This window comes from Archocentrus centrarchus, chromosome 8 (assembly GCF_007364275.1).
Source record: "Archocentrus centrarchus isolate MPI-CPG fArcCen1 chromosome 8, fArcCen1, whole genome shotgun sequence".
NCBI lineage: Eukaryota > Metazoa > Chordata > Actinopteri > Cichliformes > Cichlidae > Archocentrus > Archocentrus centrarchus.
The window spans coordinates 20,601,767-20,625,530 of record NC_044353.1 but is presented as its reverse complement, the minus strand read 5'-3'; the positions used below and the strand labels follow the sequence as shown (position 1 = coordinate 20,625,530).

At 40.5% G+C, this 23,764-nt stretch overlaps 3 protein-coding genes across 4 annotated transcripts; 1 reads left to right on the top strand and 2 right to left on the bottom strand.

The window, feature by feature from the left end:
* Positions 1–132: 132 nt before the first annotated feature.
* Positions 133–14,211, bottom strand: LOC115784522 (arf-GAP with dual PH domain-containing protein 1-like). Its single transcript, XM_030735776.1, has 11 exons — positions 13,939–14,211; positions 12,207–12,337; positions 11,550–11,641; positions 9,616–9,698; positions 5,407–5,519; positions 4,942–5,088; positions 4,564–4,647; positions 3,724–3,786; positions 3,544–3,615; positions 3,009–3,237; positions 133–1,547 (listed from the first exon to the last, which is right to left on the bottom strand). The coding sequence occupies exons 1-11, from the start codon at positions 14,027–14,029 to the stop codon at positions 1,519–1,521; spliced, it is 1,134 nt and encodes a 377-aa protein (XP_030591636.1). The 5' UTR covers positions 14,030–14,211; the 3' UTR covers positions 133–1,518.
* An 854-nt stretch (positions 14,212–15,065) lies between these two features.
* Positions 15,066–19,294, bottom strand: LOC115784639 (RNA-binding protein with serine-rich domain 1; the record flags this gene model as incomplete). Its single annotated transcript, XM_030735945.1, is given in 8 exon segments — positions 15,066–15,366; positions 15,489–15,630; positions 15,719–15,872; positions 16,621–16,726; positions 16,829–17,008; positions 17,099–17,248; positions 19,192–19,264; positions 19,267–19,294. Coding segments are annotated over 8 exon segments (939 nt in total), but the record flags the coding sequence as incomplete, so codon positions are not given.
* A 34-nt stretch (positions 19,295–19,328) lies between these two features.
* Positions 19,329–23,509, top strand: LOC115784638 (ecdysone-induced protein 75B). Of its 2 annotated transcripts, none has more exons than XM_030735943.1 (4): positions 19,329–19,461; positions 21,065–21,705; positions 21,843–21,953; positions 22,324–23,509. In XM_030735943.1, the coding sequence occupies exons 2-4, from the start codon at positions 21,085–21,087 to the stop codon at positions 23,308–23,310; spliced, it is 1,719 nt and encodes a 572-aa protein (XP_030591803.1). In that variant the 5' UTR covers positions 19,329–19,461; positions 21,065–21,084; the 3' UTR covers positions 23,311–23,509. The 2 variants fall into 2 exon arrangements, with proteins under 2 accessions (XP_030591803.1, XP_030591802.1); XM_030735942.1 differs by having other exon boundaries at positions 21,840–21,953; positions 22,324–23,507.
* The last annotated feature ends 255 nt before the right edge of the window (positions 23,510–23,764 follow it).

Here is a 23,764-nt window from a genome sequence, read left to right as displayed (position 1 = left end):
CTGAAAACTTTACTCTGAAACTCTGAAAATCATGGAACCAGGACTGCACTGAAAATTTGTGAAAATGAAGCCAATGACTAAAGAAGAAATTACAGAAAGACCTGCAGAAAGTCTGGAGAACTATTACTCAAGATCACTTTAATACAAAGTCTGGCTCCTTAGAAGCAAAATAAAAGGAAATGGGAGATGGCTCAAAACTTTGCACAGTACTGCATGTATGTATTTTCTATACATTCATATATTGGGTATATAGTGCCATGTTTTCTTAACATTTTGAGCAGTATGTTGCTTTTAATCTATTAACAGTATTTAACTTTTCATATAAGAAGCACAGATGTCTTTTCATGACTGTTGCTTAGACTTCATCTCAGTCACAGAAACCACAAACTGTACTGCACTTACTGTACATCCCCATGTTTCTTTTTCAGAGTAATGTTTATTGGTTTTACTACCTTTCAATGTTTCTTGTATCTTAAATCTAATAAAAAAAAAGTATATGTTATATTTCAGATTCTCTTACACAAATCCTGTTCTTGGACAATCTACACAAATCGAAGCATGCAACTACAGCAGAGAGCATGTGCGTGTTCACATCAGTTGACTTCAGCTCTTCAGGTTTGAACAAAATGTATCGCTGTCCAGTGAAAGCAGTGCTCAGACCTCCTCGTGTCTCTTTGTTAGGGCTGTTTGCACAAATCACTTAATGTGTAGACCTGTGCTCACTGGTGTGATTAGATCAATGAGCCCGCCGGAGCTTTTATTAGTTTAAAGCCTTTCCTATGTCTCCCCCTGCTGGATTATAACCCATGACATAAAGGAAATCTTTAAGTATTTCTACAAAACAAAAGACAGTAATGGGAGCCAGTACTTAGCTGTTAGATTAAGCTCAAAAATGTTAACAAAAAAAAGCAAAAATGGTATATTCTACCTGCGTGGCATATAGAAAAATAAATACATTCAGAATTACATATATTTTTACAGAAAGTATAATGTCAAATAATGTATAACACCTTACTGAAGTTGCAGTTTTCTGTCAGATTCATTTGTTTTGGTCTGCATATAACTGCTCAGAAATGTAACGTCAATTCAGTTGTAATTAACATCTCAATTATGCAAGAATTGTTGCTTATATTACTGATTACAGAGCACTATGAGCAGCAGCAGATCTAACTCAACGTATACACATACACACATCTCTGCACATTCACTGTGACTGTCCTGTTTCAAGTATGAAAGTAAGTCAGACCACATAACAGACGACTGAGTTAGCGAACATTCATGACCCTCCACGAAACCTGTCTGGCACATCATATAGGTGAGGCTGACGAAGCCGGCAGGCAGAGACAAAAGGAGTAACTGCAGGAATGGCAACTGGTCAAAGCTGTCTCGCCGTAAGCTTCTTTTCTGTGCCAGCCTTCAGTTTTTGGAAGTGTTTCTAATATAAGATGTCGAGGTTCTTCTTCCAGCTTCAATTTCTATTCCTTATCCCACACAAGACTTCTTCAGGCAGAGTGTGCATCACGGTTTGTGTTTAAAATACGCCTCCACTGTAGAAAGGGAGCAAAAAATACAGCTTAATGAGTGATGAAAATGGTAACTCCTGTTCTGACTTTGTTATGTACTGAAAAAATGTTTACAGTGTTGTGCAAAAGTCTTGAGCCACCTCTCGTTTCTTTCTATTTTGGTTCCAAGGAGCCAGACTCTCTTGTAATTGTTTAAAAGTGGTCTTGAGCAGTAGTTTTCTCCAGGCTTTCTTAAAGTCCTTCAAAGATTTTCTTTGGACATTTTCACTCACTTTTAGTTCAGCCTTTGCTCCTGACCAGAATGTTTATTTGTTTTTGTTTTGTTAAGCCGCTTAAGACTGACCTGTGAATCTTTGGAGCCTAAAAAAGCCCCCTCTGTTGTGTCTACACAGACAACTTTTCAAAGAACTCATTTTAAATTGTGTATTTAGGCACTTTATTACAGCCTGTCACAAAAACATAATTTGTCCACATTTCTTTAGTTGAATCTATGAAAAATGATAACACAGTAAAATAGTTTTTTACACCAACAAGGTGATTCTCAAAGAGCTATTAGCCAAAAAAGTTGGCATATCTGGCTGTGCAGTGGGTCCTTAAAAATGTGAGGAAATCCTCAAAATCCTGACATAGGATCTCAGATCCTGATCCTGGCCCTACAACTCATCTATCTACTGTTCACTGAAGCCTCATGAGAAATGTTCTCAGTGGAAGGGTGGCTGTCAAGATGCCATTCTTAAGGAAGGAAATTGGAGAGAAAAGGCTGCGGTATCCCAAATTGCACAAGAACTGGAGTGTAAATCTGTGGCAACAGGTCTGATGGAGTGATGAAATTTGAAAATTTTGGTTGAAATTGTCATTATATACAGAGAGGAACAATGTGAGTGTCTACAGCCAGGCTCTGTCGTAGTTTGGGGCTGCATTACGAATGCACAGAAGTACAGTCAGATTTGGATCCACCACCTGGAAAGCATCTGATTGGCGAATGCTTCATTTTTTAGAATGATAATGATCCCAAACACACTGCCAGTGCAGTAATAGAAAAAAAAAAACACAGACAATGGAACACTATCAGTCATTGATTGGCCTCCCCAGAGCTCAAACTTTAACATTACTGAAGCAGCGTGGGATCATCTTGACAAGAGCAGAATTAAAGGCAGCCAACATCCAAAAAAAGAGTTTTAAATGTCCTTCAAGAAGCCTGGAGAACTATTCCTGAAGCCTAAAAGAAATTACAGGAGTGCTTGCCTAAGAGAGTTCAGGCTGCATTGAAGAGTAAAGGTGCTCATACCACATATTGGCTTTCAAGCTTACTAGAATTATACAAACTCCGTTTTTGCCTTTTATTCTGTATTTACATTTATGTTTGCACATTTCAATAAATTATTGCACCTATTTCCCATTTTCTTTGCAGAATATAAAAAATGAAGGGTGGTTTGAGACTTTTGCACAGTACTGTATATGTTTTGTAACTTTTTTTTTTTTAACCTGCATACTCCTGTGGCAGCATTGGTCTGTTAATAACTGTGTGGAAAGCAGCGATCCAGTCTTTCTGGTCCTCTTCAGTCTCACATGCAAAGAGGAACTTCCTCTCTGGGGTCACTATCATTATTCCAAATGGCCAATGGTAACCCTGAATACTGGAGGGAAGTTCAGGCAGCACAGTGTAACCATTTTCCTTACTACCAATGAAGACCTCACCACGTGCATAGGCATCCTACAAGCAGAGAGAGAAGCACATTTAATGTTCCTGAATCAAATTTAAATTCGGTGATGTTGATCAATATAGAAAGTTGTGGTTTCATGAAGGTATGAAAACATATTTGTGAATAAAATTACTGCAGCTATGTCATGTTCTGAGGGGAACATTTCTGTTCTGGCATGTTGAACAGCATAAACCAAAGAAGCACTGCACAGATTCCAAGAAATAGGTGGATGGATGGACTATAGAGAAACATCACAGCAGCATCTGCTGGTCACAGTGTGCAGTTACAGTGTGTTTCACATGTTGCAACTTTACTACCAGTGGATCTTTGAAGTACATGAGCCTCCTGTCGTCCATTGTAAACCACCTCTTCTTGAAGCCCTCAGTGTGCTGCAGGACAGAAACAAGAGACTGAAGTCATCTCGAAGGTGTCACTGTGAGCTGCAACTCTCTCCCTCAATATATGATCAGCAATTCATTTACACAAAATGAATTCACCTTTGGGCCAGTCTTCTCCATGTAGCCCTCTTTTATGTAGTTTCTGGTTAACTTCGGCAGCAGCTGGACAAAGAAAAAGAAACATTCACTGAAACAGTGAGTCCTCGTCAAGAGTTCTCGAATTTAATTTTACCAAGTCATCATTAAAGGAAAGCATTTGCTTGCTTTTTTTTTTTTTAACTTTCCTTTTATGTTCGTGCATGCATGCATCTGTGTTGTTACACTGATTAAAAGTTAATTATATACTGGTTACAGTTAAAATATGTTCAGAATTGGCAATTTGATTTCTTTGCTGTTGTTATACATTCCCAGCAAACTGATGGCATGTCCTTGCAGCTCCTATACTTGCATTAATTTAAAACTTTTATGTCAAAAATGAACTAACATCTATCACAAAACACATCTATAACTTGGTCACTTTTGTTGTTTGTTGCCTTGGGAACATACTTAGAAAAAGATTTAACATTTTGTAAATTATTACAGGTAACTGAGCTGTACTGAAGTTAAACCATCACTGCAGCATGTTTAAATTAAACCTCAGAAACGCTACATGTTTTTCTTTTGCCAGGTAGTTTTCTCCATTACTCTGACACCTGCAAGTCCTCCATTCAATTGAACTGAATTGAAACTGACAGGGAAAACAACAGGACTGTCCTTGTCTTCTTTTGTTTTTGCACAGTGAAGGCAGATTCATAGTAAACTAGTCTAAATGCAGATGCTACCATTAAGAATTCATATTTCCTTCATAATTACAAGTTTAAAAAAGTGTAAACACTTGACTTTAGCCACTTTAGCTATAGTTGCCTTCATCCATATGCCCACATAAGAGCAATTACTCACCTCAGAGTTTGGAGTGCCGGGAAAAGCCACCTGCAGGTAGTGAAGCCGGGCTGCTCTAATGGCATTGAACCAGTCCACTATTTCCTTCAGGGAAGGACATCGGGAAGTACAATGAGTTATACAGTAGTCTTATGTCATTTAAACCATCAGTCATTATGAATCAAGGTGACTTATTAAAAATTATTTGTATGAGAACCATCTGAAAGTTGTCAGTCACTGGGATATATGATGTTCATCATTTTTCATTTCCATGTTGACTTGTAATTACCAACTATTTCCACTAGAGGGATACATTAACGTTCTCCTGCATCCTCACCCAAACACACTCATGCTCATGGTTTCCCATTTGAAACCCATTTCAGAGGCCTGTCACCTCACCTTTCCATCCTCGTGGTAAACAAAGACATTCCTAGTACTGTTGTCCTTTAAATAGGTTATCTGCAGGCCATGGGCAGTGCCCATTTTAGATGGCTGGAAAGTGGCATTCAAAGTATTGATCTTCATTATCGCTTTAGGCTCTTTGGCCTGCGGAAAGTAAAGATTTTTTGTCAGTGATATAGTGTCATCTTTGTGTCTAGAAAAAAAAAAAAAAAAAAAAACATCTTTCTGTGCATGGAAAAAAGGTTAATTATATGAAAGATACAGATGATGTTGGCAATAACCAGTGGTTATGGTCCAGACAGACTCTATCGAGCCTGTTTTTAGACTGAGAGATTATTACATTTGCCAAAACACACAGATTCCTTACTTATACAACCGCTAATGTACAAATTATATGTTGTGAAGAGATTGCCTGAAAACTCTGTGAAGTGACACTGTGCAAGAAAAACAGAAAGAACTCACATCATGCTTGTTAAAGTACTTAAGAACACCCTCCCGCTCGGACAGAATAAATTTCCGGCTGAGGTATTGTCCGTTGTCTCGGCCTCGTTTCCACAGAAACCCTTCCCTGTAGCCTGCCAGGAGGGGAGACACACAGGTTCCAGTTCAAGGCAAAACAACTTTCATCGAACCTAAAGTATATGGTTTCTGCTGCTGCTAAATGCTTTACCAGTTAGTTCCTGCCATTTTAGTACATTTACACCTAAAATGTTCTGAAGAATTGCGGGAGTTGCACAATACTCAAAGCTATAGCCACTTTCCATAAAAAATATTGACTCATGCAACCTTACACTCATCACTGACGCTTTAGTTCCAGAAATCAAGTACGGAAATCCCTAAACTGGAACTATACCCACATTTTCTTGCTAAATCTATACCTAATGCAAAAAAAAAGCATACATACTTTACACATTATTTTACAAACACCCCTTGTGGCTATTCATCATTGTATTGTGAGTGCACTAAACATCTAGTGCACAACCCAGTGAGCTTGAGAGCTCTCTTACCTTGTAACCAGAAACAATATTGGTGGAGACCACTGAAAGAAATGCTGGTGACCTCGTGCTTGTGTGTGTACCTTTTTAGTATCTGTGGTGACCATTCTAAGGACCTCAATAATGGTGGGAGGAAGAACTGCTTTCACTATGCATGAATAATTCAGCTTCTACTGATCTACAAGCCTGAAAATGACTCAAACAAACATGTACACACCGAGCACTATTGTTTCATAGCATTTATTTTCCTCACAATCGGGAGCAGTAAACAAGTCTAGTAATTTTTAATCATCTATAAATAATGTACGATGTCAATCATTCATCTATTTGCTCCTGCCCACAAACACACAGACCTAGTTAGTCCTATTCCTGACCCTGGCCACAGACAAAAACCATAACATTATTCTCATATAAACAACTAAGACAGAAACACTAAGCAAATATAAAATGCCCCCAAATAATGGTGAGCTAGATGCTGATGCTGAATTCGATATGAAAGCCAAAAACGCTCGGGCATTGTTCCTCAACTGTTGCTCAACAAGCACTGCCATGTCACAGTGCAATAGTCATATTCACACATGAACTACAAAGTTTCCTTATTCCCAAATGTAAGCACTCAGCAAGCTAATCAGAGAGCCAAGTAGTTAGGGGACACACTATGTGAAGGCAAATGCCTTTAAAGGAGTGAGCCCTAGGTTTCATTTTCAGCTGGCCCGGACCTAGCTTTTTCACCTCCTCCCCGCCTTAACTGTCTCTAAAAGGTGAAAAGAGCCCCCCCAAAAATCTTTTTTTCCTCTAAGTAACTGGTTTTGTTCATACAAAGAGTACAACAGGGTTGAGAAGACGTGACACAGACTTACCTCCTGGGAATTCTCCAAATGACCTGCTTTATTCTTAAATGGAGTCAATCAAAAATATGAATAGCTGTGTTGCTCGCATATTAATATATTACATTGCAAGGAACCATACAAGAAAAAAATGGCCTCAGTCTTCTATTGCAGTACCTAGCAGTAAAAGACAAATACCTGAAAATGAGAGGAAAATGTACCAGAAAATTACAGAGCACTGCTTTCTGGGGAAAATGTACCTCAAATTAAGGTACATAGTATTATTTGTCCTCTTGAATACCTGCATCTTTCTTCTAGCTCCTTCTTCACTTTCCTACTTCAATAACAGCAGCAAATTTATCATAGTTTGAGTCACAGGCAGTAGCAAACTTGTGGCTGACTAATAGCTTCATCAATAATTTATGAACCAGAATGTTTTCTTCCACCTCTGGGTTGGGGTCAAACCATCCACGATGACAGAACGGGATTACAGAAAGTTAAAGATTTGCAAACCACTCAGGAATGCAAAACGAGTTTTGGACGGCAGGGTCCGTCTCTCTCTAGGTCCTGCATGGATGAATGCTGGGTGTTTTGGCATAAAATCTGCGTGCACTGTCATATACAACGCTCGCACACAAAAGAGGGCATTCTTCCTTCATGGCAGGCACGCATAGCCACATGCTCGTAAACCTCTGCACAGCACAACACAAGGAGGCATTGACAGTGAGACAAAGTTTGACTGTCATGAGACTCTGATAAGAGCGCTTTATATTCTCTACCTGCAAGTGAGATGACTTTTGGCTTCTGCATGTAAATATCCACACGTGTGTTAGGATCTCAGCCCAGACGCAAAGCTGCAGTTTGCATTTTAAATATATGTTTAGTTTCTCTGTCTAATATGAGAGTGAAGTAATTAGTTATAAATCCCTGTTTGTGCTGCACATCTATTCTGCAACATTAAAAACGCTGTTTTAAAGTGTAAGCGGATAAGGTCATTTTATTAAAGAAAATTGCACCAATCATTTCAATCTTTAATCACAGACTGTGTATTAAACATGCCTTCTATAGTTTACTTAAAAGGGAACTGTGTTGATTTTAGGCATCACATTCTGTTTCCTCATCATGTGGGCTACAGCACAGCATGTGAACTTAAAACCTTTGTGTGAACTGCATAGCACTGAATTCTAAGAGACAATCACACCCGTAGCTTCTGAAAATGAGGTTTTGAGTAACAAAGTATTGTGTTATATAATGCAGAGGAAGAAAGAAAAACTAGATCCTTTCTATCGGGTTGAACAGACTTTAACTTGCCCAATTTCCTGTTTTCCACACAGAAGTTACCAAGGGAAGCAGTCTTTTAAGCATGATAGTATGTATGGTTCATGGCCATCATTTCTTATCACATAACATATAGACATGTCTGACAGTCTCCGGTTTCCTCAGACTTTTCTGCAGCTACTCAGAGAAGAATGAATTTCTTAAAACTTAACAACACTGTAACACTGGCATTACTGTGATGATAAAAACATAAATAAATAAAACATTTTAACAAGGTGCAGGTTGAAAAGCAGTAGGTCTATCCTTTACTTGTGGCCCCTTTAAATAGGTATGTCTGCACAATCCCAGACCCCCAAAGCACTAAAAAAAAGACAGCCTGCTCTGAAGTAAAGGTTTAAACACATAAAAAGAGAGACTTGAAATGACTCTGTTGTATCCATTGATTTATTTCAGTAAGTGCTGGGTTAATTATTCACACTTCAGTCTCAACCCTTCACCCATCTATACCATTTACAGTCTATATGTAAACATTTAATAAATGGTCTGTGATCCAATAGCAGCAAATATTTAAATAAATATTCATATATTGTCATTAATACAACTGCATCTCTTTTTCTGGGCAAAAATTTATAGAGGCTGGTTAAAACCATCCATACAATTTTATAAATATGCTTATAAATATCAAATATTTTGCAATTGTGGCCATTGTGCAGCTCAACAGATGATCGTAATGATGCAAAATGAGAACTCTAAGTTCCACTAATAAGTGCTTTGCCCATCATCATAATCATAGCAGCATTATACATCTGTGCATATATAAGATCCTAAAATCTTAATAGTCATAACAGACAGACTCATAATAGTCCAGTCTTAGCATTTGCAAACTCATTGCCAGTCAGTTTCAGAGGCGTCCGTTATTGATTAGCTGAGTCTGGTTTACACTGGTGCTTCTTTCTCTCTTATGAGGCTGCACTGGGCAATTAGCCAGATGCCCACTCACATAGGGGCATGATTCAGCACAAAAGTCAGGGATGAGGTGTTCACACATTAAGTTAGAGCTTAGATAGATAACAAAAATACGAAAAGGGTGATATTGTAATTAAGGAGGAAACAAGAGCAGAATAAAAAAGGACAAATCTGGAGGGCAGAAAAAGACCGTTTTCTTCTCTTAGCAAACTCTCATTGTCTCTTCAACATTAGTCATGCTGACACATCACCTATCTGTAACAACAGGCTAATTGGGCTGGGCTATGTAAATCAGCTCTGGGTGATGGTGCCTCGTGGACCATAATTATTTATTTCCCATTCCACCCCTTGAAAGTATGATGCCATTACCAGGCCAAACAGCACCTCCTACAACAACTGCACCTGCCAACATCTCACCAATTACCATGCTATATCTAATTTCCTTAACACACACAAAAATAAAATCTGAAAACAGCAATATCAATCAACACTGAATGGGTGCTGCTGTGTGATACGCAGAATTCCTTCTTGTCTTGAGCATGTAAAAGGTAGAGATGTACAGAGACATGTACAGAGACATGTACAGAGACATGTCGCATTCTTACCTGCCGAGTACGGCTCCTGCTTTTCCACACACATAAACTCCTTCCTCTCGTACTTGGCTCGGATCCACTGATCCCGCAGGACCCTGCAGAACAGTGGGTGTTAGACACTCAGCGTTGGGTTTGATGTGTACTTCATGCATCAGATAATTTGCTGTAAACATCTCATTAACCTGCACAGATGCTGACCCTCAGGGATTCATTTTGTTCAAACTTCTATCAAACACAACCTCATCATCTTGTGATGATCATTTTCGTCTCCCTTGTCCTATTGCAGTTGTGCTAACGATTAGATGGTGTGCGATCTTCTTTGGTTTCTCACATTCATCATTAATTCCTCCCCCCATTTCTCTGTATTTTTTGGTTCCCTTGATAAATAGGGTTGCATATGTGCCCATCTTTAGCATCCAATTTATCTAAATATGCTGGAACGGCTACGTCACTTTCAACAAATCACCTCATTCTTTAATCGTTTTGTGTTTACTGTAACTGTTTTGTGTGTACAGTGTTTCACCGAGTGCTTCAAGCCCTTCACAGTTAACACGTCTGCCTTTCTCTTTCCTATTTTCTTCACTAGTCAGTCACCCCACCCCAAAATGCAATGCATGTCTGTTTAGGCATTCTGACATGACAGGTCAGTGTGGTGCTGTTGAAAATTATTTATATCACTGGACGGTTAAGAAGTAACCCTCGTACTGAACCGCTGCTTCCTGTTCATACTGCAGGAACTTGGCATTCTTATCAGTGAGGAGTTTCTACATGTCATCCTGCCAAACCAAAACCATTTGTTAATGAAGACATCCATTTATGGAGCAATAACTGCAGTCTTAGAGGTGCCATTGCTAATATTTACTGTTTATACACAAAATAGCCATTAATATGGAGTGCACCTGGAGAGAATATAGTGATTGTGAGCGATTATTAAAAATTACACTAAATCTAAAGTACACAATTCATGTTGCATCCCACTACTTTGCTGTAAGAATATGCTGAATCTATGTTACAGTCATGGCAAAGAGAGAGCAAGCCCTTTTTCAGTTCACAGGTTTTATATGTCAGGACATGAAAAAACATAATCTGGTCCTTAGCCGGTCTTAAAATTAGGTAAATGGTCGAGTCAGTAGCTGCAAGACGCTCAGGTCCTGTGGTTGCTTGACACCATGCTTGATAGCTGGAGAATGGTGGTTGTGCTGATGTGCTGTGAATGTTTTTTGTTTGTTTGTTTGTTTTAACCAAACATAGTGCTGAGCACTGTGGCCACTGTGGTTTGTTCAGATGCAACTTTGCAAATTTAAGCCTTGCCGTCATATTCTTTTCAGAGAGAAGCGGTTTTCTCCTGGAAAACCTCTCTAAACAAGCCATTGTTGATCAGTTTTTGTCTAATTGTGCTGCCATGAACTTAAACATTTAACTTTTTTTTTTTTTGCACTGTATTACTGCAGTATTATTGCTGGGGCATCCACTCCTGGGAAGACTGGCAACTGTCTTGAATCTTTTCCACTCTTGAATAATCTTTAGAATGATGGACATCAAATCCCAGACTGATGAGTAGCAGCAATTGCTTCCTCTAAGATCTCTGCTAATGTCCTTCATCCTTGGCATTGTGTTAACGCACACCTGAATGCTCTAGAACAGCAAACTGCCAAAGCTTGTGCTTGTATAGAGGTGCTCACACTTGCTGATGATCACTTAATCAAGTACATTTGATTAGCAGCACCCAGCTGCCACTTTCCATCTTAATCCCCATTGAACCACTAAGGGTGTGTTTTCACACACTGCTTCTGCATTTTGTTTTTTTTATTTTTGCTAAATATAAAATGCTACAACCTGCTGAGGACCAGATTATTTGTATTGTGTCCTCATATAGAACTGAAAGAGGCTGCACTGTCTTGATGTTGCTCAAATGTAAAGGGGGTAAAAGAAGATGGATCACTTACATGCAATCCTTGAATGTGGGACAGTAGTAGAAGGCGGGAACTAACTGTTCATATTTGGCTTTGGCAGCATTGTTACCCACAGAGTCGATAAACTGTAGAGGAGGGAAAAAAAAAAGAAAAACACCACTGATGTTTGTATGAGATATCTGTGTGTGTTCACATCTCTCTCTCTCTCACACACACACAAACACATACACACACACATACAGAGAGAGAGAGAGCTATATATAAAATACAATGTTTGCAACTCAGTGTTTGTATGGCTGACTCTTTGCCCAAAGTTAAACTGCTGCACTTTTGTGTCTTCATATTTAAAGCCAAAGACACTGCTCAGCACACAGAAGTATACACACACACACACACACACATACACGAAAGCACAACAACGTCTTTGCATACATACACAAAGAAGCTGGTTGTGTCTGTCAGCTGCTGGCTCATTTCTTTCGGGCCAAGCTCAACTGATATAGATGACCTTTATTATTCTTTCAAGCAGAGACGCAGGGGCAGAGCCAGAAAGCGAGATGCTCACAGTGGAGCATGGGTGGGTAAGAGCAAGGCCAGAGGGTGCAGGTGTGATTTCAAGCCAAGCCTTTAGTGATGGCTGATCCTCTCTTACCAAACAGAGGATCTTCTACTGGGTTTAACACTTCTCACCTCCAACTCAGAAGGGGTCCAGGGATCCAGAATAAGAGATTTGACCCTGCTGATCTGAGCAATGTTTCGATGGAGGCCTGAGCAGCTGTGACACACAAACACGCCCAGGGTGTACGATGCCCACTCTGGGTCTGCAATGAGGCATAAAGAGGTATATGAGCACACAAAACCACTTTTAACTGTAACTGATCACACTGAAATGCTCCTGGACAGACTAATGGCTCCAGATAGCAAGTCGGGGGGGTATCACAGGCAAACAGAAGAACCGCACTGGGAAAATCTGACAAGCAGCAGATAATAAAAGCTTGAATGTTTGCTGTTGTTTCGGCATCATTCGGCCTCCTTGTCTTTAACATAAAGCTGATCACCTCATCGGTGTGCCTAAAATGAATAATTTACACATATGCTCACAGTACAGTACAGACAGGAAGTCGCTAGAGCGTAAGGTTGTTTCTAGGATCTAAATTTAAACAATGTACATACTCAGTATTTATAACACCACCCCATATTTATCATAAGTGTTTGTATGTAGGAATAGATGCATACATGCACGCGCCGTTCACCTTCAACATGAATAAATACTGGTTAAGACATTTGCTTAAACGAGGATATGTATATGAGAAAGAAATAACTTCACAGTTTTATATGTACCACGCAGCCTGCTTAGTTTTTTGTTTTGTTTTTTTAATTGTTCTTTTTTAACCCATGCAGTATTTTTATTTTTAGTAAGGTGTGCAGACACTGAGCAGGGAAGTAACACAGTGGAGGTGTGAGCACTTACAGACATGTTTCAAAGTCTAGTTTTAGCATCATCTACACTGACTAGCGCGAGGTGATATTACAGCTGTCATTGTGGTTATTTTGTAACCGAGCCACAGATTCTGGGGCAACAAGGTTAGTGTCAGCATTCAACCATTTCTGAGGAAGACAAAGTGAAAAGCACTTCTACCACACACACGCAAAGACACCATGAGAACCAAAGGCTTCATTACTTCCTTGCGTGGCATTTAAAAACAGTGCAAATGCAGGAACGTGTATCTGTATCGTCGACACAAGATCACTACGCGTGGTTAACCAGTCCCACCCTGACTCATCCCCCGGTCTAACACAGACGTCATTCATCTTAGAAAATGTGATGCACACAGAGCTCCAGTTTCCCGTGGAAAAGAAACTGATGTAAGCACACACACACACACACACACACACACATAAAAGCTTATATTTATTGTTGGTATTTATGTCCTCATGTATTTATGGGCTTATGGGCTTTTGCGTAGGAGCATGCATGCATTTTCAGATTCATGCATGCTCCCATGTGCTGAACTGCAGACGTGTGCCCATCAGGGTGTGTGACCACATGTCAGCACGCTGTAGAAGAAAACCAGCCACCGACATAAACACCTGTCTCGCCTCTCAGTTTATACAGAAAAAGGCGTTTCAGAATTTCTCCCATTTTCGGTTTTAATGAAGTTAAATGTTAACATTAAAAGTACCGAAAGCCTCCGACTGCGGGCATTAGTTGTTCTTTTATTACCGCCACAAACGCACCGCTCAGCCGTGAGGATCTTCATTGTGTCAGCTGTTTCACGGTTATCATAACTGTCCGTGAAGGTCAATTAAACAGTATACTCTGGTGTGATTCAGTTAGGATTACCACAGGATGTATGAACACATAAACATACTTAAAACCGGCTGCCCAGCATCTGCGAGGGAATCCCCTCTTCCAGCCTACCTGCAGCTCCACAGTCGGCACAGTTCCCATTCCCAGGTTTGTCCAGAAGCGCTTTCACACGCTGCCTGATCATTTTGTGATCCGCAGTCATGTAAGTTTGATCTGTTGTGCTCCGACGCCTGATCAGCCCCTAAAACCCTCAAGCTGTCTTGCATCGAAAGTAGCCGAGTGACTCACTGAACTAAACTTGGAGCGCGCCTGGCCAAATAAGAGCGGCGTAGATTTAGGTGGAGGCTTAATGAGAGGGAAAAAAAAGGGAGCGCCGTCAGTCTTGTGTAGATGCTGATAGTGAAAGAGCACTTGTGCAAATGCACAAGTGCTCTTTTTGTTTATTTGGAGTGAGACCTCCAGTGGTCATAACGGAGACGCTCGCAGAGTGGAAACACCCAAAATTGCGCACAAAATTTAAAACAAAAATTTACGTCAGTTTATCATAATTAATTTAATTATGCTGGTGACATTAACTCACTTTATATTTTTTATGTATAATAACAACTGCACTCTGTTTAGATCTGTTCTAGAAGTGCATGCTGGCTCACTAGCATTGCTTACTGGGACACTTGATTGAGTCACCATTAATGAAATTAGCTGCAGCCATGCATTTCCTGTTAGACAAGCCTAAAGCTCCGGTGGAATAGCCCCCCCCCCCCCCCCCCCCCCCCCCTCCCCAAAAAATGACCTCTTATATCTTTAGGTTAATCTCGACGGAAATTGTCACGAGAACCAGTAAAGATGTGAAGAAGCAGCCTATTTTTAAAGAGAACAGCCCACAGAGAACTCATCTGCACTTGCACTAGATCCAGAGCCCATTCAAGGGCTCCTATGCTAAAAAAAGGTAATAAAGGAAGTAATGAGGAAAGTTTCCTTAGTAATTAGACATGCTGACTCAGTAATGCTGTCATAGAGATACTTCTGGGCGATGTCCCTCTGACAGGAGCCTTCGTAAGCAAAAGTGAGTATTCAACCACAGCCTGATTGTCTGTTACAACCTCTTTTTTCTTGTCCCTTCCTCTTTGCCTGGAGCTGGTAAGGTTTGGTTCTTGAGACATGGGTTAATAATTTTCATGGTTCAATTTACCTTAATAGTCGGAGCCTTTCAGATTGTTAAAAGTTTTATTTTTCAAAATGTCTAAAAATTCAACACAGTGTAAAAAGAAGACACACTTGAAACTTATCGGGCTAGCTTTCCAAAAAAGGACACAAAACATGTAAAGGAAAAAAAAAAAGAAACTTTGCATAAAGAACACTATCAAAGAGAAGTTGGCTACAATTCAGATGAGTTAATTCTGGTGTGGCCACATAAAGACTGAGGAATCAAAAAATTATCGAGAAGAGTTGGAGCTGGAACGAGAGCGGTGACGCCTGCGACCGGGAGATCTGGAGCGAGAGCGGCGGCGTGCTGGGGATCGCCTTCTTGGTGAGCGCGACCTGCAAGGGCAAAAAAAATACATAAGTGTTGTGAAAGGACAAGAAGGCCTACTAGACTTAATAAAAATAACATAAAAAATGTCAGATGCAAATGGAAACAGTTACTGGTTGAATCATAGTACCTTCTCCTCATGCGCGGTGGGCTGCGACGCCACATGGGTGGTGGTGGGGGCATTCTGCGAGGCGGAGATGGTCTACGAGGTGGAGGACGGACTCGCTGAGGCAGCACAGCACAAGCAGTGATTTCTTGTCCATCAATCTGACCTATTAATAAGAATCAGCATAGAGTTATCCAACATTTACACATACTGCACATGTCTGTCTAGATTAAAGCACTGAAGTGCACACACACCTCCATCCATGTGTTTGAGTGCCTTCTGGGCCTCCTCGGGGGTCTCGAACTCCACATAAGCACAGCCCCTGTGCAGGTGTGGGTGGAGTCTGTCCATTGGCATGTCGACCGCTTTGATTGTTCCATAGGTAGAAAAGATTTCCTGGATGTGTTCCTGTTAAACAAAGACACAGCTGTAAAACATCTGCGCCGGCAAATAAAAAAACTGAACCTTGCAAGAGACAAAGGTGGAAATGAGCAAGAATTTTGTCACCAATAAGTCAAACACCCAAATTTCACTCTTAGGTAACTCTCTGTAGGTTGATATAAAGCATTTTGATGGCATGTAGTTTGTATTTCAAACTGAATAGTATCAATATGAATGTGAAAAATTCAGTAACGTGTTTACAGGTGCCTTAGCTTTACAACCCGATCAATACAGAATTTTTCAGACCAATATCAATATTTGCCAATTTAAAACTCCAATATATCAGACACACAAAACATAGATTTTCCTAGTATTTGTTGTGTGCAATTATTTATGAGTCCTTACTAAGATAATATGACAATGCAGTTTAAAAAATAAACTTGTTTTATTGTCACAAGTTGTGGATTACCCATTTCTGTTCTCCCTGACTCTGGATCATCTGGTGGTTGTATTTGTGGCTTCCAAACAAGTGTGTTCCCAACAGGGAAGTTGCAGTGCCCTCTGGTGGACAAACTATGCAATGGCAACATTCATAATGTGCTTAAAGGCTGCTTCTCCTGTCTGTCACTTATCACTGATTATAAATGCAAATATAATCTTTTTGCTGTTATACTGTATCAGCCAATAATATCAGCTCTCCAATATATCAGCTGAGCTCTACTTAGCTTACTGCAGCATCTTGCCACCCTATTGTGTGTTTTTGTTAAAAGCTAACCTTGGTGACATTCCTGGTGAGTCGCCCTAAGTAAACTTTAGTTGGCTTGGGTGTTGGGCTTCTTTTCCGACGTTCCTTGTCATCTCTGGTCTTCTGTGTTTTGGAGCTGCAGAATCACAAGCAAAACACTAAATAACTTCATCACAACTCAAACGAGAACATCCAATAATCATGGTACTAAGTGGTTGTATTAGATGAAGTGACTCACACAGAACGGGAGCGGCGACGGTTATCGTGGCGTCTCCGGCTGGGGCTCGGAGAACCCGAGGAGCTGGAAGACGAGGAGGATCGCGAGCTAGAAGAGCCGGACCGGCTGGAACCAGACGAGCTGGATCCACTTGAAGAACCTGAGCTGGAACCAGAACTGCTGCTTGAAGAAGAGCTAGATCTGGTCACAATCAATAAACGGAAAGATCTATCAGAAAAACAATTTTATCTTCAACATGAGTATAAATGACCCCGTTAAAAGAGGGCAAACCTGCTGCTGCTGCCAGTGGAAGCACTGCGGCGTTTCCTCGCTTTGTCTTTCTCTCGTCCTCTCTCCTTCTCTCCTTCCTTTGTTCCAAGCTTTTCTTTGCCTCTGTCTTTTGTTTTTTCTTCCTCCTTCCGCTTTGTGGGTGAGGGTGCCCTTAGGTCAAGGAAAAGCCGCTGTTACTTTGATATTTTTACACTGAGAATAATCTAAGATCGCAACTTAAAATTGTTTCATTATAAATAAATAGCTTTGTAATTAAGCATTTAGTCAGAAATATGACAGAAAGCAGAAACAAACAATTGTAAAGACAAAAGCTTTTTGAGCAGATGAAACAAAGGGTATTTTGGGTTATATTTTCTGTCAAGTAGTTACTGTTTTAGAACAAAGTAACACAAGTAACTGTACTGATGAAATGTAAGTTTTTCTGATCTTATAATACTTTAACAAATTTTTTAAATCTAGAATTAGAGCAGATACACCTTCTTGATATATGCTTGAATCTATCATTTTGCCCATTTTCTCTACAAGCTTTAATTTTTTCCCCAACAACTACTGGAACCTATCCCAGCTGCTGCAGGCCAAAAGGCGGGGTACACCCTGGATACCCTCACATTCACACCTATCGCCAATTTACAATCACCAATTAACCTGACTCCAAGCATGTCTTTGGACTGTGGGAGGTAAGCTGGAGTGCCCGGAGAGAACCCACACAGATACAGGGAGATCATGCAAACTCCACACAGAGAGGCCCCAGCCAACCAGCGGATTCAACCTGAGGTCCTTCTTGCTTCAAGGCAACAGTGCCTCAAAAGCAACCACTGCACCACCACCTGTGTCCATTTATTAACTGTTCATTTACAACTGTGATTTAATTCTCCTGATACGTCTAAGTAGTGACTGTGGTTGCATACTGGAAGGTTCATCAGAATTTAATGCAGATGTGTGCAAAATGTTATGTTACTACCATTACCACCAGAGGCATTGTTGTTTTAGATTTTTCATCACGTTTTTCTACCACTTTTTTCTTCACTTTTTATTATTGTTTTCAATTCATGTTTTACATATCTAGTTCAGTTTAATTTGAGCTGAGCTTTTTTTTGGCTGCTCCCTTTAGGCGTCGCCACAGTAACTCATCTGCTTCCATCTCAGGATGTCCCTAGCATCCTCTTCTGTTACACCGACCCTCTGCGTGTCTTTCACTACATCTGTGAATCTTCTCTGTGGTCTTCCTCTTTTCCTCCTGCCTGGCAGATTCATCTTCAATATCCTTTGGCCAATATATCCACTATCCCTCCTCTGCACATATCTAAGCCATCTCAGCCTTGAACTCTGTCTCTCCAAACCACTCAACCTGAGCTGTCCCTCTGATGTGCTCATTTCTAATACTGTCCCTCTTTGTCAAGCTCAACATATTCAACTGTGCCACAACACCACTATCTCAAAACCATACATCACCACACATCTACCATCTTGTAAACCTTCCCTTTCACTCTTGCTGCTACCCTTCTGTCACAAATCACCCGCCACTTGTCTCCACCCTGCCCACACTCTCTTATTCACCTCTCTTGTGCACTGCCCATTGCTTTAGAAGGTTGACCACAGGTATTTAAATTCATCCACCTCTGCTGCCTCTATTCCTTGCAGCTTCAGTGTTACACCTGCCTCCCTTTCATTCACGCACACGAACAGGATTACAGTGTAAACAAAATTTTGTTGGAAAAAAAAAAAACAAAATAAGATCAAAGCCTCGTTATGCCTTGTGTTGGCAAACTGAAATTAATGAAATTTAAATTATTTTGACCCCTAATATTACTTATTACATTTCTTTAATCAAATTTCTATGATAACATTGTTTATTATGCAAAAAAACAAAACAAAATTAGTGAAATTCCCTGCTAACATTTTCGATCTGAGCAGGAATCCGCCGCCATTGAAGTCATTCAAACAAGGGGAAGGCAGCCAACGGGCTGCTGTTTCACCCTAAACTGGCCTCATCTGCGATTACAAAGTGTTGCACAATTTTCTGCATACGATTAAATATCCTTTGAGGTCAAAACCAGCTCGACTGAAGCTTAAAAAAGAGGTTAAAAACTTACATCTCTTTCACACAAGCTGAGCCCTGTTCGACCACTTGCGGCCTGGGAAAACGTCGCACGGCGATGACGACGAGCGGAAATTACGTGACCACCTGAGCGCCACTTACAACTCATTTGTTTATTTTACATTTTTGACGATTAAAGGTGAGTTTATGAGTGCGCGCGTGTGCGACGCAGCGGACGTATACAAAATCTTAGTGTTTTATCGAGCTGCGTGAAATGAACTAAGCGAACAGGAAACGCCAGTCGAGCTTCCTTTTTGTGGACCAAGTGAGTGCATCACTTTATAAGAATACTGTGCTAGCTGTTGGTTACCCTGCTCAGCTAACACGGAGTTACTGTGCAGCACTCCTGCAATTACAGTAAAATGTCGGGGTTTTTTTGGTTGTTTTTTTTTTTCTTTAAACTAATCATGCACTAATAATTTTTTTCATCTTGAAGAAATTATGTCCACAATAACCACTAAGCATAAAGCCTTGTTGCTAGAATAACCTGCATAGAAAAAAAGGAGGAAGGAAAAGAAACAGGTTTTTTATATTCTGCATTTTTACAGTGTGTTGTGTTTTATACTTCTATGATAAGACAGTGTTGGCAGTGTTCTCAGTTTACACACTGGGTTGATCTTTTTGGTGTCACAGCAACATTTACAACACTAGAAAAGTTTTCTGATTTATTTGTTTACCATTCATAAAAAGATCAAGATAAAACATGATATAAAGTCTATAATAAAAAAACTCTTTTCTGTAATAAAAAAAAAAAAAATCTTTTCAGGTTGTCTAAATATCAGCTTTTCAGGTCACTGTTATCATGGCCAGAAGAATTCATAATAATGTACAAATGTTAAGAAGCATACAAGAAGTACAGTGTACTATATTATAATATGTGTTTAATTAACATTACAGGCTGTGAAAAAGTATTAAGGTAAAAAAGCTGTCCAAACCTACCTGGCTCAATGTGAAAAAGTAATTGTTCCCTAAACCTAATAACTGGTTGTGCCACACTTGGCAGCAAGAATTGCAATCATTTGCAATAACTGGCAATGAGGCTTTCACATCACTCTGGAGGAATTTTGGCCCACTCTTTGCAGATTTTTTTTTTTAAATTCAGCCATATTGGAGGGTTTTGGAACCTATCACAGCCGTTATAGGGCGAGAGACAGAGTACACCCTGGACACGTCTCCAGCCTGTCACAGGGCTAACAGAGAGAGACAGACAACCATTCACACTCACATTCACACCTATGGCCAATTTACAATTACCAAGTAATCCATTAATTACATGACTTTGGACTGTGGGAAGCCAAAGTACCTGGAGAAAACCCACGCAGACACAGGGAAAACTTGCAAACTCCACACAGAAAGACCTGGGCCAGTCCAAAACATTTTTTGAGCCATTGAGAGGTAGACTTTCTGCTGTGTTTTGGAGCACTGCTCTGCTGCATAGTCTAACTGCATTTGAGCTTCAGTACATAAACTGATGATCGGACATTCTCTAGGATTTTCTGGTAGAGAGCAGAATTAATGTGTAACTCATTACAGGAAGTTCTGAAACCACAAAACAGCCCCAGACCATCATACTACTGCTACTACTACCACCATGACTGACTGTTTTCTATGATGTTCTTTCTATGAAATAGTGTTAGTTTTATGCCAGCTCCTGGAAACTTTTAAGTGTGACAGAATGCAAAAACTAAAATCAGGAAGGGGGCAAATACTTTTTCACAGCACTGTATATGGCTTTACAGTTTTCAAAATGTCAAAGCTATTGCAGTACTGTATAACCCTACACCTCTAATATTGTTATATTGATCCCACTTGTTAAGTATTAAACATACGCTAACTTTCAGTTCATTTTTTTTATAACTTTTCCAAAGAGAGAACACTCTCATTCACCATGGGCCGGCTGGATGATGCAGCAAAGCACAAAGTGGTAGAGCTGAGGAAGGCTGGCCTGAGTTTGCGTAAAATCAAAGCTGTGCTGGAGCTGGACAACATCAAGGTTTCTGCTCAGGCCATCTACCTGTTCCTGAGGGAGTTCCAGGGGAGGCCGCCAGGGAGGGTGAGACCTGTGGAGCCTGGAAGTACAGCACAGGGGCAAACTCAAACCGGGGCAGTACAACAGAGCTGGAGCAACATTCAGATCCAAAACCTTCTACCGTCTCAACATGCTGGCTTTGCAGCAGCTGCTGACTTTGCCAAACAGACTTCCACCAACTCAGAGGGTACTGCAACTTCCTCTGGGGAGACCAATGGAGGCAGCAGGAAAGAACAGCAACCTCAGGCAAATAAGGAAGAAAATGACATCCAGATTGTTAGTGTCACATCACTCGCACAGCAGAGCCAACAGAGGGCTCCCCAGTCCACTGTACCAAGGTCAGAAACTGGTGCTATAACTTCCACACCAGCCACTTCTGGAGTATTTGTGCGGCGAAGAGTCACCCCTTCTCCAGCCACGAGTTCGATCTTGGCAGCTCGAAAGAGACTTTTGGATAAAGCATTATCACACAGAATGAAGGTACCTCCCTAAGCCTGAGTGTATTTGTCATAATCCCAGCTGTAAGATTTGTATTTCTTCAGTTGCAGAAACCTTTGAAAATACCATAGATTAACATCCAAATATCAATCAGTCTTGTATACATTGCTTTTCAGCAGTTTTCAACAGTGGCATCATTGTTGAGGAGAGATCACACAAGTGTCCAAGGTGCTGATCTGAGGAATGCTGTGCCACAACCACCTGAAACCTATGATCTGACCACTGAAGAGGTGAGAATAATTTCATCACTTAGATTTGTAATCAGTTTTACTAAACATATGGGAGTTTATCATTGTCAAAAAGTACCTGCTAAATCCCAGGTTTTTTCTGCCCTTACTCCAGTGAATTTTTCTCCTTTTGAATTTTTGCTGACACTTGAAGGGACGTGGTATTTTCTGGTCTTGAGACTCTTTATAGCCATTATTTTTTCTCTTAAAATATTTCTGTGTTTTGTATTTGGTAAATCTTATATAATAATTGGCTCTTTTCTCACCTGAGTCTTGGAGCTTGGCCATACTAAGACTGTCTGTAGTTGAATTTCTTATTAGGGAGACTGCAGTATGAACACCATTTTAAATTAAAATTTTCAATGTTACACAGACTGTTACAGGGGGTCAGCCTGGAAGTGGCAGCGCCCCTAGACGTTCTCTCACCCAGAGACCAGGGCTAGCTGTCCGTTCTCTTCCTCCTGCTCCTCCTCCTCCTCCTCCTCCTCCTCCTCCTCCTCCTCGAGTTGGGATTCGTCTTTCTAACCGGCCACAAGTACCTTTGACATCTGCATCTCCTGGGGGCGCCGTTATCCGCATACAGGCCCCTGGGGGTCAGGGTACCCCTCGTGGTGAGGGGAATCTGAGTCCTCAGCAGGTAGTCCAGGATGCTGGAGTCAGAGGCGGTTTGCAGGATCAGATTCAGAGTCTGGGCTCTGAGGTGCGTGGCTTGGGCCTGGCTGTAAAGATGCTTGTGGAGCAGCAGTGCCGTCTGGAGAGGGAACAATCCCAGCAGACCCAGATTCAGAAGCAGATCCTCAGCACTCTACAGACCATTGCCTCCAAAATGGGACATTGTAGCAGTGTTCAGAAGCCGCAAAACAAAACTCCATCACCCTCTGCTTTGCCAGCAGCTTCTGCCTCTACCTCATTTAGTCAAGACACCTTCAGTTTTAGTCAAGGAACCTATACTCAGTGTAGCCAAACCCAGTCTAGCTACAACTCTTTAGAAAGCTTAGAAAATGTAGAGGCCTTTAAACTGCCAGGACTCAGCCCTACAAGCATGAATGGGTTTCCACCATGTAGCAGTGCTGACAGCCTTCCTCTTACTCACACCCCTCCTCAAACACAAACTTATGCAGCTGCATATCAAACCAGTCAAACACTCATGCCTTCCTACACACAACCCTATGTCTCGACATACAGCATAGAGTCACATCCTCAGACGTTTAGAGCATTAGATAGTAAAACATCTGATTTCCAAAGTAGTTGCTCAGCACAGCCTTTCCAGGACTGCAGTGTTTCCACCCAAAGAGCGCTGAACTCGAACCACTCTTCACAGGATCAGCAGGTCAATATTATAAAAGTGGAAGGACCTTAGAGGGCTTTAGTGTTTGAGGACCACAAGGGCTTTGATGTGCTTTGTTTTCAGAGTGACTGTATCGTTGTGAACATGTTTTACATGTAACAATAAACGATGTAGCAATTTTTAAAAATGTATTCATTTTCAAAGTACATTTTCAGAAAGTACAATTAGCAATAGGATAAATTGATTACAGTCATTTAGTAATATAATTTGTATTTACTATAGGCAGGAATTACATAAGTTGAATTACATATTTATCTTGTATCACTATGATACAAGGCATTATCCGCTGTTAATTTTCATACATCTGTGCTAACTGTTTAAAAAAACACGAGGACCTTATTATGATCCAAAGCATGCTTCCATTTCAGTATGTTAGATCAGACAAGCTAACATATGAAACAATGCTTGAATAAAAAAAAAAAAAAAGAAAAAGAACTGATTCTTATGACGGACAATTCAGCCCAAA

Excerpts from the sequence above, each read along its gene's own strand:
- LOC115784522 (XM_030735776.1), bottom strand. The coding sequence starts at position 14,029 with ATGACTGCGGATCACAAAATGATCAGGCAGCGTGTGAAAGCGCTTCTG. Across the intron at positions 4,648-4,941 it reads TTTACCACGAGGATGGAAAG|GAAATAGTGGACTGGTTCAA; the intron begins GTGAGGTGACAG and ends CCTTCCCTGAAG. Across the intron at positions 3,616-3,723 it reads TGGAGAAGACTGGCCCAAAG|CACACTGAGGGCTTCAAGAA; the intron begins GTGAATTCATTT and ends TCTGTCCTGCAG.
- LOC115784638 (XM_030735942.1), top strand. The coding sequence starts at position 21,085 with ATGGGCCGGCTGGATGATGCAGCAAAGCACAAAGTGGTAGAGCTGAGG. Across the intron at positions 21,706-21,839 it reads CATTATCACACAGAATGAAG|CAGTTTTCAACAGTGGCATC; the intron begins GTACCTCCCTAA and ends ATTGCTTTTCAG. Across the intron at positions 21,954-22,323 it reads ATGATCTGACCACTGAAGAG|ACTGTTACAGGGGGTCAGCC; the intron begins GTGAGAATAATT and ends AATGTTACACAG.